Genomic DNA, 13,686 nt, shown 5'->3' on the forward strand with positions numbered 1-13,686 from the left:
CCTGCCGCACAGATGTAGTTCCCAGGAGGGGGCGAGCACGTTACTGACCACCGCAGTAAAGCCTCCATTCACGGTGGTGAGTAAATTCAGACAAGCAGGAAGTGAACAGAACAGAGAAGAAATAGAGCAACTTCTGAGCAAAAAGGAACAATGAGGAAGTGAAAAGAGGAATGTCTGCAGGTAAAGGATGCTTATTATGAAAAAAAATGTTTTCCTTTACAACCCCTTTAATGATTGCTATTTTACTTTTTATAGTGGCGCTGACCACACTCCTGAGGCACCTGTAATATGCACTCATCAAGAGTGCCGACTCTATGAATAGAGGAGGCGGACCCTTCTTTCATCCACCCATCCTCTATTTATAGATCACTTTTCATTCAAACAAGCTGTGGTACAGCCTCTATGAATGGAGGGAGGGGGCAGAAAAAGTGGGCATAGATGGCACTCTTGATGAGACTATATGACAGGTCCTTTCACTCTATTACCACACTAGAAGATTACGGCAGGGGCCGGGGGTACTGAAGATTTGAAGAACTGAAGATTTCCACTAAAGAAAGAGCTAACAGCACAAGGGACACATCACATTGATTGTAAATAATGTCACTTGTGCTGATTTTTTTTTTCTTTTATATTAAACATAGGCTTTAAACCTGTATTCGCTATTTACTTTAAATACCCAATCATGTATGTGTAAGGGAAATTTAGATTGTAAGCTCTATGAGCAGGGCCCTCCTATTCCTACTGTATAGAAAATGTATTGTAATTGTACTGTGCCCCTTTATTATGTAAAGCGCTGTGTAAAATGTTGGCGCTATATAAATCCTGTATGTAAATCCTTCATATAATAATGAAACCCGTATTTACTACGAATAACCAACCATGTGTAAGGGAAATTAAACCTGAATTCACTTTGAATACCCAATCTTGTGTAATGAAATTAAACCTGTAATCATTTTGAATACCCAATCATGTGTGAGGGAAACTAAATAACAAGCTATGATTAGTTTATCAAAGTGAACAAAGCTCTGTCGTATTTACTAATCTTAGGCCCCATACACACGAGAGGATTTATCCGCGGATACGGTCCAGCGGACCGTATCCGCGGATAAATCCTCTCAAGGATTTGCGCGGATTTCCATCCGATGGAGTTGTACTCACCATCGAATCGAAATCCGCGCTGAAATCCTCTGGGCGATGACGTGTCGCGCCGTCGCCGCGATGATGACGTGGGCGACGTGCGCGACGCAGTCATATAAGGAATTCCTCGCATGCGTCGAATCATTACGACGCATGCGGGGGAACCCCTCGGACGGATCGATCCGGTGAGTCTGTACAGACCAGCGGATCGATCCGTGGGATCCGATTCCAGCGGATAGATTTGTTGGCATGTCAACAAATTTTTATCTGCTGGAATTCGGAAATATCCGCGGATAATAGATCCGCTGGAGCATACACACCAGGGGATCCATCCGCTGAAAACGATCCGCTGAGATTTTTCAGCGGATGGATCCTCTCGTGTGTATGGGGCCTAAGTCTCTATTTCTTAAAGGGGTTGTAAAGGTTTGTTTTTTATTTTCTAAATCGGTTCCTTTAAGCAAGTGCATTGTTGGTTCACTTACCTTTTCCTTCAATTTCCCTTCTAAATGTTTTTTTTCTTTGTCTGAATTTCTCACTTCCTGTTTCTTCTCAGTAAGCTTGCCCCCTTCATCCATGGGGGTTAGTCAGCCAGAACAGCTTACTGAGGAGGAACAGGAAGTGAGAAATTCAGACAAAGAAAAAAAACATTTAGAAGGGAAATCGAAGGATAAGGTTGGTGAACCAACAATGCACTAGCTTAAAGGAACCTATTTAGAAACTAAAAAACAAACCTTTACTATCCCTTTAAGGTGTTTGTAACCACCCCTCAAAAAAAAAAAGAATGTGATAATTTTCCCTTAAAGCACATATAACAGCACAGCACTTCTGCTGTTTAATTTTGCTCTTTCTATCACATAAAATGCCTGGCTGATCCTGCCTTGCTATACCCTCCCCCCTGTAAACTGACCCACCCAAGCTGTAAACGTGGTCAGTTTACGTGCCTCTGTCAGCTATCTGCAGCTTTCCTCTGTCGTCCTCTCCCCTGTCCTCTTTCCCCCTCCCCTCCCTGCATGTCAGCTAGTCTGTGCCACAATGCTCTCCGCCACTTCCCTTCCTGCTGCTATAATACATCTGTATCTGTATTATCTGTATTATAAACATACAATCCCCTCTGCTAGCTAACATCCTAGTGTCTGTGCTTAATTATTTTTTTAGATTATACCTTATATCAGAGCGTCTCCTGGCGCTCACGTGACTCCTTGGCTCTCTCTCCTCTCTCTTCCCCGGCTGACGTCAACGGGAGTTCTCTGCCCCTCTCAGCCAGGGAGAGAAGAGAGCCGAGGAGTCACGTGAGCGCCAGGAGACGCTCTGATAAAAGGTATAATCTGCTTATAATCTAGGACAGATATTGTTAGCTAACAGAGGGGATGGTATGTTTGTAATACAGTGGCTTAACAACCACTTTAGATAACCCTGTTTTATTTGATGGCTAGAAGTACAATATAAGTACAATATACCCTGGTCTGAAAATTACTGTTACCTTCTCGAATGGCAGTAAAGGGCACTCCTTCCTCAGCTTTCATGCTGATGACTTTCAAAGCAACCAGTTGCCCATTAATCCTAAGAAAAAAAAATGCTAAATTACATTTGTCCATATCTCTGTATCTTTAAAATACTGTATAAAGCATAATAGACAATTTTCTCACTTCACATATTCCAAATGTATAACTTTCTTCTCTGGAAGCCAGGAGGCAGCAATACATAACATATAGCTCTCCCAGTGAATAATATATACCGGTAATAGCACAACCTGTTTTTGTGGAATACTTAAAGAGACACCTCATCAGTCATACATGTCCTTACTACAGTGCATTCTGAAAGTATTCACATCACTTCACTTTTTCCACATTCCATGTTATATTACAGCCTTATTCCAAAATGGATTGAATTCATTATTTTCCACACAATTATACAAACAATACCCCATAATGACAACATGAAAGAAGTTTGTTTGAAATCTTTTCAAATGTATTAGAAAAAATCACATATACATAAGTATTCACAGCCTTTGCTCAATACTTTCATAAAGCACCTTTGGCACCAATTACAGCCTCAAGTATTTTAGTATGATGCTACAAGCTTGGCATACCTATTTTTGGGCAGAGTCTCCCATTCTTCTTTGCAGGACCTCTAAAGCTCCATCAGGTTGAATGGGTAGTGTCGGTGCACAGCCATTTTCAGATCTCTTCAGAGTCATTCAGTCGGGTTCAAATCTGGGCCACTCAAGGACATTTGCAGAGTTGTCCCATAGCCACTCACTTGTTATCTTGACTGTGTGCTTAGAGTCGTTATCCAGTTGGAAGATGAACCTCCATCCTAGTCTGAGGTCCAGAGTGCTCAAGAGCAGGTTTTTATTAAAGATGTCTCTGTACATTTCTGCATTCATCCTTCCCCTGATCCAGACTAGTCTCACAGTTCCTGCCCCTGAAAAACATCCCCACAGCACGATGCTGCCACCACCTTTTTGGATTTGGCCAGGTGGTGCCTGGTTTCCTCCAGACATGACGCTGCCATTCAGGCCCAAGTGTTCAATCTTTGTTTCATCAGACCAGAGAATTTTGTTTCTGATGGTCACTTCAGGTGCCTTTTGACAAACTACAAGCGGTCTGTCATGTGCCTTTTACTAAGGAGTGGCTTCCATCTGGCCACTCTACCATACAGGCCTGATTGGTGGAGTTCTGCAGAGATGGATGATCTTCTGGAAGGTTCTCCTCTCTCCACAGAGAAATGCTGGAGCTCTGTCAGGCCCCGTACACACGACCGAGTTTCTCGGCAGAATTCAGCCACAAACTCGATCGGAGCCGTATTCTGTCGAGAAACCAGCTGTGTGTACACTTTTGGCCGAGGAAACCGACGAGGAACTCGTCGAGCCAAATAGAGAACATGTTCTCTATTTCCTCATTAGTCAATGGGGAACCTTGGCTCGCCGAGATCCTCGCGGCTTCACAAGGAACTCGACGAGCAAAACGATGTGTTTTGCCCGCCGGAGTTTCTCGGACGTGGTACGGGCCAAAGAGTGACTCTCAGGCTCTTGGTCAACTCCCAGACTAAGACCCATTCTCCCCCAATCGCTCAGTTTGGCCGGGCGGCTGCTCTACAAGAATCCTGGTGGTTTCAAACTTCTTCCATTTACGGATGATGGAGGCCACTGTGCTCATTGTGACTTCAATGCTGCAGACATTTTTCTGTCTGTACCTTCCCAGATCTGTGCCTCGATACAATTCTGTCTCAGAGGTTCTACAGACAATTCCTTGGACGTCATGGCTTGGTTTGTGACATGCACTGTTAACTGTGGGACTTTAAATAGACAGGTGTGTGCCTTTCCAAATCATGTGCAGTCAACGGAATTTACCACAGGTGGGACTTCAATCAAGTTGTAGAAACATCTCAAGGATGATCAGGGAAAACAGGATGCACTTGAAGCTCAATTTTGAGTGTCATGGCAAAGGCTGTAAATACTGTATGTACATGTGATGTAAATAAAAAAATATTTTTAATAATTTGCAAAGATTTCAAAGGGCATGGCTCAGGAGCAAAGCCTGCTAAAATGACCCATAGCAAGAGGCGTGGGGAGAGCCAGGACCAACCATAGAGGCCCCCCAAAAAGAATTTGGGCTGCTCTGTACAAAACCATTGCACAGAGAAGGTAAGAATAACATGTTGTCAATTTTAAAGATAAAATGTTATTGGTTGCTAGGTAGCGAGGATAGCTTTTAATAATGCATTTTTAAAGGCTAAATTAATATTTCTAAGCCTGTTTCAAGTTGCATGCATATTTAGGGTGTATCATGAAACAGTGCCCCTGTAAGACGTAATCTTGTTACGAAACGCATAGGGGCGGGCGGTGCAGTGCGACGTTCTGACGTCATCTTCCGTTTACTCGCTCACCCAGATGGATGGGTTTGTCAGATTGTGCACTGGCCAGCACATCTGACTTAAGGCTTTCCAACTTTTGTAAGTGTATTTTTTTATACTTTTTAAACAATAAATCTGAAGGTTTTACACTATTAAAGCCTTTTGGGCCAAATCCTCAGCCAGGCGGCGTAACTTAACTTTCAGCAGTTAAGTTACACTGACTTAAAGTTTTTACCTAAGTGCCTGATCCACAAAGCACTTACGTAAAAATTTCAAGCCGTGTAAGTTAAGTGCCGCCGTCGTAAGGCGTTCCTCCTCTCCGGGGGGCGTTTACAATTTAAATGAGGCGCGCTCCCGCGCCGGCCGTACTGCGCATGCGTGTGACGTCATTTTCCCGAACGTAATTGACGCCGGGCGGCTTTGTGGATTGCGACGGGACACTAAAGTTGCGACGGGTGAAAAAAAAGACGCGCCGGGAAAACAAATAATTTTAAAAAAAAATGACAGCGTCGCTCAGCATGCATTCCTGAGAGGGAGAACTCCATGCCAATTTTCAAAGAAAAAACCGGCATGGGTTCCCCCCCCCAGGAGCATACCAGGCCCTTAGGTCTGTTATGGGTTGTAAGGAGACCCCCCCTCCGCCGACAAATCGATGTAGGGGGTCCCCCTACAATCCATACCAGACCCGTATCCAAAGCACGCTACCCCGGCCGGTCAGGAAGGGAGTGGGGACGAGCGAGCGCCCCCCCCCCCCCTCCTGAGCCGTGCCAGGGCCGCAGGCCCTCAACATGGGGGGGTGGGTGCTCTGGGGCAGGGGGGCGCACTGCGGGCCCCCCACCCCAGAGCACCCTGGCCCCATGTTGATGAGGACAGGACCTCTTCCCGACAACCCTTGCCGTTGGTTGTCGGGGTATGCGGGCGGGGGCTTATCGGAATCTGGGAGTCCCCTTAATAAGGGGGCCCCCAGATACCGGCCCCCCACCCTAGGTGAATGGATAGGGGTACGATGTACCCCATATCCATTCACCTGGAGGCAAAAAGTAAAAGTTATTAAACACACAACACAAGGCTTTTTAAAATAATTTATTATTCTGCTCCGGATGCCCCCCCTGTCTTCGTTATTAGCTCAATTACCAGGGGGGGCTTCTTCTTCCACTCTCCGGGGGTCTTCTTCCACTCTCCCGGGGGGTCTTCTCCGCTCTCCGGGGGGGGTTTCTTCTTCCGCTCTCCGGGGGGGGGCTTCTCCGGACTCCGGGGGCTTCTTCCATCTCTCCCTTCTTCCGCTGTGACTCGGCGAACCCCGGTTCTTCTGCAGATGTCCGGTGCCTTCTTCTTCAGCGCTGGCTGCCTGCTATCTGTGTGTTAACTCAATTAGTAACAGGCAGCCGGCGCAGTCTTCTGTGACGTCAGGGTCTTCTGTTCTTCTCCCCTCTTCCGATGTTGACTCGTCGCCTGTTGTCGCTGCAATGATGGAAGCGCGCCTTGCATCCCATTTATATAGGCATCAACCGTCCCATCATGCTCCGGCAGTACCCACGTGGGTGGTGCCTACCCACGTGCACCCACCACGTGGGTACCTACCGGAGCATGATGGGACGGTGATGCCTATATAAATGGGATGCAAGGCGCGCTTCCATCATTGCAGCGACAACAGGCGACGAGTCAACATCGGAAGAGGGGAGAAGAACAGAAGACCCTGACGTCACAGAAGACCGCGCCGGCTGCCTGTTACTAATTGAGCTAACACACAGATAGCAGGCAGCCAGCGCTGAAGAAGAAGGCACCGGACATCTGCAGAAGAACCGGGGTTCGCCGAGTCAACAGCGGAAGAGGGGAGAAGATGGAAGAGTCCAGAGAAGCCCCCCCCCGGAGAGCGGAAGAAGAAACCCCCCCCGGAGAGCGGAGAAGACCCCCGGAGAGTGGAAGAAGACCCCCGGAGAGTGGAAGAAGAAGCCCCCCCTGGTAATTGAGCTAATAACGAAGACAGGGGGGGCATCCGGAGCAGAATAATAAATTATTTTAAAAAGCCTTGTGTTGTGTGTTTAATAACTTTTACTTTTTGCCTCCAGGTGAATGGATAGGGGTACGATGTACCCCTATCCATTCACTTAGGGTGGGGGGCCAGTATCTGGGGGCCCCCTTATTAAAGGGGACTCCCAGATTCCGATAAGCCCCCGCCCGCATACCCCGACAACCAACGGCAAGGGTTGTCGGGAAGAGGTCCTGTCCTCATCAACATGGGGACCAGGGTGCTCTGGGGTGGGGGGGCCGCAGTGCGCCCCCTGCCCCAGAGCACCCAACCCCCCCATGTTGAGGGCATGCGGCCTGGCACGGCTCAGGAGGGGGGGGGGCGCTCGCTCGTCCCCACTCCCTTCCTGACCGGCCGGGTAGCGTGCTTTGGATACGGGTCTGGTATGGATTGTAGGGGGACCCCCTACGTCGATTTGTCGGCGGAGGGGGGGTCTCCTTACAACCCATAACAGACCTACGGGCCTGGTATGCTCCTGGGGGGGAACCCATGCCGGTTTGGATTTTACAAATTGCCGTGGAGTTCTCCCTCGGGAATGCATACCAAATGCCGTCGCTTGAATGGGCCTTTACAAGGTGTGACTAACTTTACACTTTGTAAAAGCAGCCCTAGTTTTACACCAGGCAAACTAACACTTACGGCGAAAAAACTAAGCACAAAAGCTTTGAGGATCGCCCTAAGTGCTAATTTGCATACTAGAAGAGGCATTTCGACTCGAAATGCCCCCAGTGGCGGATGCGGTACTGCATCCTAAGATCCGGCAGTGTAAGTCCCTTACAGATGTCGGATCTTCTGCCTAACTTAGGAAAACTGCTTCTGAGGATCAGTTCCAAAGTTAGAACCAGAGATACGACGGCTTACGCCGGAGTATCTCTTTTGTGGATATGGCCCTTTATTCCTTACATACTCTGTACACGCATACGAGTCTGAAACATTCATTGTGGGATTTTGATCAGCGCAAGGCGAGCTGGAGGTGCTTTTGGAAACAAACTGATATTTGTATACCTTCCTGATCCTCCGTTACGGGGGGTCACGTTACACAATCTCACTGTTACACAATTTCTCACCAGTTTGAAGATTTTGGTTCACGGACAGATCACAAACAATTTGCACGGGTGGACTGTCATTCAATATAAGATCATTTAATTTATGGACTATACCTTGTATTGGACACTTTATGAATTTCATTTATGATACTTTATTTACATTTTCCCATTACTTTCCACTGTACCAGTGTTATACAGGAGAGTCGCTGCTTCTCCATTTGTATTTGCAGACTAGCACCGGTTCTGCAAGTGTACCACACTTCTTAGCGCAGTTTCATTCCTTTTTTCTTTGTATCATGAAACATGGTCATAGACTGCAGCCCTCCATCCATACACACCCCCTTTACAGAAGCAGGGGGTTCTTCCTACTGAAGGTAAGCAGTGCCCCCTTTTTTTTTTCTATTAGCTACACTTTAACTTCCCAGCAATCAGATCACTGTATTTATTTTCCGCATAGCAAACATTCTACATAAAAGTCCCTGGAGAGTTCAAAATTGATCATTTAAGTGTGTTTATTAAATCATTCCCAACAACAGATCAATAGTGCCAGTTCATTTACAACTGCAAACCAGCTGTTGTTATTATTAGCCAATTGAACTGTATATTGGACAGTGTCAAGCATAAATATCATTGTCACTATTGCTTAGTTTATTTATAACCATGTTAAGAAATAGTATTTGTCACTCAAAACTAATACACTGCTAGTAAATCACTTACACATGTTGAACAGCATGCTATTGTGAAAGGTGAATATACAACATCTATATCTGTTTGCATGCAGTCAGTTATGGAACAGCTGATGTTTTCAGGTAAACAAAGTAGGTTTAAAAATGACACTTTAGAGTGGAACTTTACACATAACAACTTGATAAAAAATAATGTTCTTTAGCAAGGAACATACATTCCACATGAATAATTATGCTACCAAAATTAGTGTGCGCTGTAAATTGCCTCCAGCATTGCTCATGTTTGTTCTTGCTGGAGGCTGCCATTTTACTGAAGCCCAAAGCCCCTGAACAGCAGTAAATACAAAATCGGAACCAAACCTGGAATGTAGGTATTGCTAACTGCCACATTAGCATGTGTCCTCAACCAAACTGTCAAACCATCAAATGGCTGATGTCATAACTGATCACATGTAAAGCACTATGGCAGTTGCAGATCAAACAGAAGCAGCTTCCTTGGCTGTAAAGGATAAGAGGGTTTAATTCCAGACATTGCAAGTGATTCGCACGCATTGCTGTGCAGATCACATGCAGTGTCTGTGCGATTTCAGCCATACAAACTGTGTGGCTGAAATCGCATCGCATTCACACCAAAATGGTGCAGGACCCTTTTATGGTCCGCACTCAAATCCAATTTCTGCACCATTTAACACTTCGCACTGCGATCTGCGAACCGATCTGAGGGTGTCATTAGCTTTACATTACAGCCCCAGCAGTTCGCAGATCTCAGTGTGAACCACTATGCGATTCAGATGCGATTCAGGTGCGATGCGGGAACCTGCACTGGATTTGCAGGGTTTCCGCATCGCACCAGTGTGAACCAAGCCTTAAAGCGGTTGTATGCCCTGAAAAAAAAACTGAAAGGCATAATGAGCTAGTAAAAAAAAAGATTTTCTTCCAAAAGAGGAAGAAAAAAACACTGCGCTGACAAATAATGTAGAAAACGCACGTGAGTGTAGATAAAGCTGCCAGTGCCTATTACCTAAGATACCCAAAGTAAATAAACAATATAGAAACGAAGGTACAGCGCTAGGTAAACAATAGCTAACCAAAATTTAAAAAAATTAATTGGTGTGAAAAAAACGTGACATAAATAACATTTATATAAATATGAACAAAGTCCATAAAACGTGATCCACATCCAACCGAATGAATGGAAAGAAGTTCATTGATAGTGCTATAAAATCCAAAAGAGATGAAACAAACATTCCTCCACCGGAAAGGACACCCAAATCGTGAGATGTAGTCTCCTTACCAGATAGAATTGATCGTCATTACAGCCATCTAATAGGACCCAGGGATGTTTATAGTCTTCCCAATTAGACTATCTCCAGACATGGAAGGTGTAGAGACAAATCCAAACTGTGTTCCCTCCAGTAAGTAAGTAACCAATTCAAGCTCCCATGAAATGAGAAATGAGGGGAAACCACATAGTGTAATACTGTATTGAAAGTGGATTTAATAAAAATCTGGATGCACTTACAATTATGTTGAAAATTGAGCGCGGTGTAAAATAATGAGGCAAAACGCTGCTCGACTCCGTAGTTGCGTGTCTCCTTACGGTGCGTGATGCCATTCCACTCAGCTAGGCCACACCTACGTGTTTCGTCATCAAAAGGACATCGTCGGGATATAGATTTGTCTCTACACCTTCCATGTCTGGAAATAGTCTAATTGGGAAGACTATAAACATTCCTGGGTCCAATCAGATTGCTGTAATGACGATCAATTCTATCTGGTAAGGAGACTACATCTCACGATTTGGGTGTCCTTTCCGGTGGAGGAATCTTTGTTTCATCTCTTTTGGATTTTATAGCACTATCCATGAACTTCTTTCCATTCATTCAGGTTGGATGTGGATGTGGATCACGTTTTATGGACTTTGATCATATTTATATAAATGTTATTTATGTCACGGTTTTTTCACACCAATTAATTTTTTTAAATTTTGGTTAGCTATTGTTTACCTAGCGCTGTACCTTCGTTTCTATAATGAGCTAGTAGCACCTAGCTCATTATGAAATATTACCTTAGAACAAATCGCCCGCAGCGCCTCCCAGTCACCGCTGAGGGAGCTGACATGTTCCCCTTTGCGTTTCTTCCGGGTTTGCGGCTTCGGGGCTGTGAGTGGCCGGAGCCGCGATGACATCACGTAATTTTCAGCAAGGAGCTCTGACTTTCTGGCATGACGTCAGCGGCTGCATGCAAGGTGAATATCTCCTAAACCGTACAGGTATAAGAGGTATTAATTTTACCTACAGGTGAGCCTTATTATTGGCTTACCTGTAAGTAAAAATGTGCAGGCGGGGTATACAACAGCTTTAAGGCTGTCAGCAGATCGGCCTCTCTATAGATCTAGCAGAACACAATGTTTGGACTAAAGTTCCACTTTAAGTAAAAAATAAAAAATTAAGACTTATTTTCATTTTGGAGAGAGTAAGGGAGGTTTGCAACCCCCGTCAGGTTTTTTGTTTGCCATATGTGCCTCTTTAGGGAGATTTTCCATTTTTTGTCTTGCTATAGCCAAAACCAAAGTGAGGAACTCTGGCTGTCATTAGGGTCACTAGAACTAGTGTCCCAATTGGAAGATCTCGCCTATAATAATGTTCTGGGGACAACTCAAAATTTAGATTTTTCTTTCACTTTTACATTTAGTGATAATGATAAACATGACAAATAAAAGGATGAATCTCCATAACAGGAACACAGACAGCAATAAAAACATAACATTGGCTGTTCGCTCGTTCGGCGAACAGCGAACAATTTTGGGTGTTCGCGGCAAATTCGAAGAACCGCGGAACACCCTTTAAAAGTCTATAGGAGAAATCAAAAGTCTTAATTTTAAAGGTTAATATGCAAGTTATTGTCATAAAAAGTGTTTTTTCAGGAGCAGTGATTTTAATAATGCTTAAAGTGAAACAATAAAAGTGACATTTTCCTTGAAATTTCGTACCTGGGGGGTGTCTAAAGTATGCATGTAAAGTAGCGCATGTTTCCGTGTTTAGAACTGTCCCTGCTCAAAATGTCATTTCTGAAGGAAAAAAAGTAATTTAAAACTACTCGCGGGTATTCATGAATTGTCGGGTCCCAGCAATACAGAGAAAAGTAATTGAAAAAAATGACAGGGGTCCCCCCCAGTCCAGTACTCTTTGACTTGTATCTGTCTTGCTGGGTTCCGACAATTCATTAATAGCGCGAGTAGTTTTAAATGATTTTTTTTCCTTCAAAAATGACATTTTGTGCAGGGAACCAAAATTAAAAAATAAATAAATGTGTGGGGGTCCCCCCAAATTCCATATCAGGCCCTTCAGGTCTAGTATGGATATTAAGGGGAACCCCGCGTAATTTTTTGATGGCGTGGGGTTCCTCCAATAATCCTTACCAGACCCTTATTCGAGCATGCAACCTTGCAGGCCGCAGGAAAAGAGTGGGGATTAGAGAGCGCCCCCCCCCCCTCCTGAACTGTATCAGGCCACATGCCCTCAGGATGCTTTGGGGGTCTGTGTATAATCTCCATAAAAACAGCATGCAATGATTTGCAAATCTGATAAACCCATATTATATTTACAATAGAAAACACATCAAATGTTTAAACTGGGAAAATGTATCTTTTTAACACAAATAAGGTCATTTTAAAATTGATAGCAGCAACACATCTCAGAAATGTTGGTATAAGGCAACAAAAAGCTGGCAAAGTAAGTAGTACTAACAAAGAAGAGCTGAAAGAACATTTTGCACTTAGGTTAATTGACAACAGATCACAAAGCTACTAAAATATTTGTTTTGTGTAGAGTGAAATATTCCTTGCTGATCCCGCCTTTAGCTGCCCCTCCCATATTCTATGTGTCCCCACCACAGGTTGAGATTGTGTAGACCAGCTGGTGTCCTCTACGGAGTATGCTCAATTTCGGTTTCTGTCTAAGCTATGCATGTCCTCCTTTTCCTTATCTGTGAAGCCCACATGACTAAAGGTAGAGTCACACATATGGGTGTATACACAGTGGTAAATGACACCCCCCTTCCTCTTCCTCCATATCCTCCTATTGCTTAACACTATTGGGGCAGGATATAGTATGCTGATTTGATTACATTTACCAAGAAACTCACAAAAAAAATATAGTTTTAATATAAATCAGTATAAAATATATCTTATGTAATTGCTAATACCTGTAAAATACAAATAGAGCCTTGGATGCAAATGTTATCTGAACAAAGTGAAAGCTAGTGTCTCTGTCTCTGACTCTCTGACATCTCAGACTCTACACCATATTAATGCACCAAAATACACATTTGATGTTAAATAAAGATTTATTGAGAGTCGTAAAACAGTTATTTGATATTAGAAATCTAATTTGAATTGCTCTTCTGAAACTTTGTTTTTGTCATATGGCTGGCACAGCACCAATCAGGGTTGGCCAGACAGACTCACACTATAGAGAGCATACATAAATCAGCAGAGTAACAGAAGCTCCTTCCAAGGATATTTCCCTGCAGATGCCAAAGTACAGGGAAAGATTGTGTGACCACACAACAGCGCTGTAGAAATTAAAGTGATTGTAAAGTCAGATGTTTTTTTTATCCTAATGCATTCTATACATTAAGATAAAAAACCTTCTGTGTGCAGCAGCCCCCCTAATACTTACCTGAGCCCCATCTAGATCAAGCAATGTTGTAGGATTGTCTCGGCTGCCTGGTACTCCCCTCCTCATTGGCTGAGACAGCAGCGTGGCGCCATTGGCTTCCACTGCTGTCAAAGTCAGTGAGCCAATCAGGAAAAAAAGGGGATGGGGTCGGGCTGCGGCTCCATATCTGAGAGTAGGTAGCTTGCTGTGGGGGCACTCAACAAGAGGGAGGGGCCAGGAGCACCAAAGAGGGACCTGAGAAGTAGAGTATC

General features: G+C 44.4%; 1 protein-coding gene across 1 annotated transcript in view; it reads right to left on the minus strand.

Annotated features, from left to right (window-relative positions):
• Positions 1 to 13,686, minus strand: part of CDK15 (cyclin dependent kinase 15) — a 241,037-nt gene that overhangs the window by 173,545 nt on the left and 53,806 nt on the right. The window contains 1 exon segment of the mRNA XM_040357238.1: positions 2,618 to 2,697. Within this exon segment, the coding sequence (XP_040213172.1) occupies positions 2,618 to 2,697 (80 nt within the window).

This window comes from Rana temporaria, chromosome 6 (genome assembly GCF_905171775.1).
Source record: "Rana temporaria chromosome 6, aRanTem1.1, whole genome shotgun sequence".
NCBI lineage: Eukaryota > Metazoa > Chordata > Amphibia > Anura > Ranidae > Rana > Rana temporaria.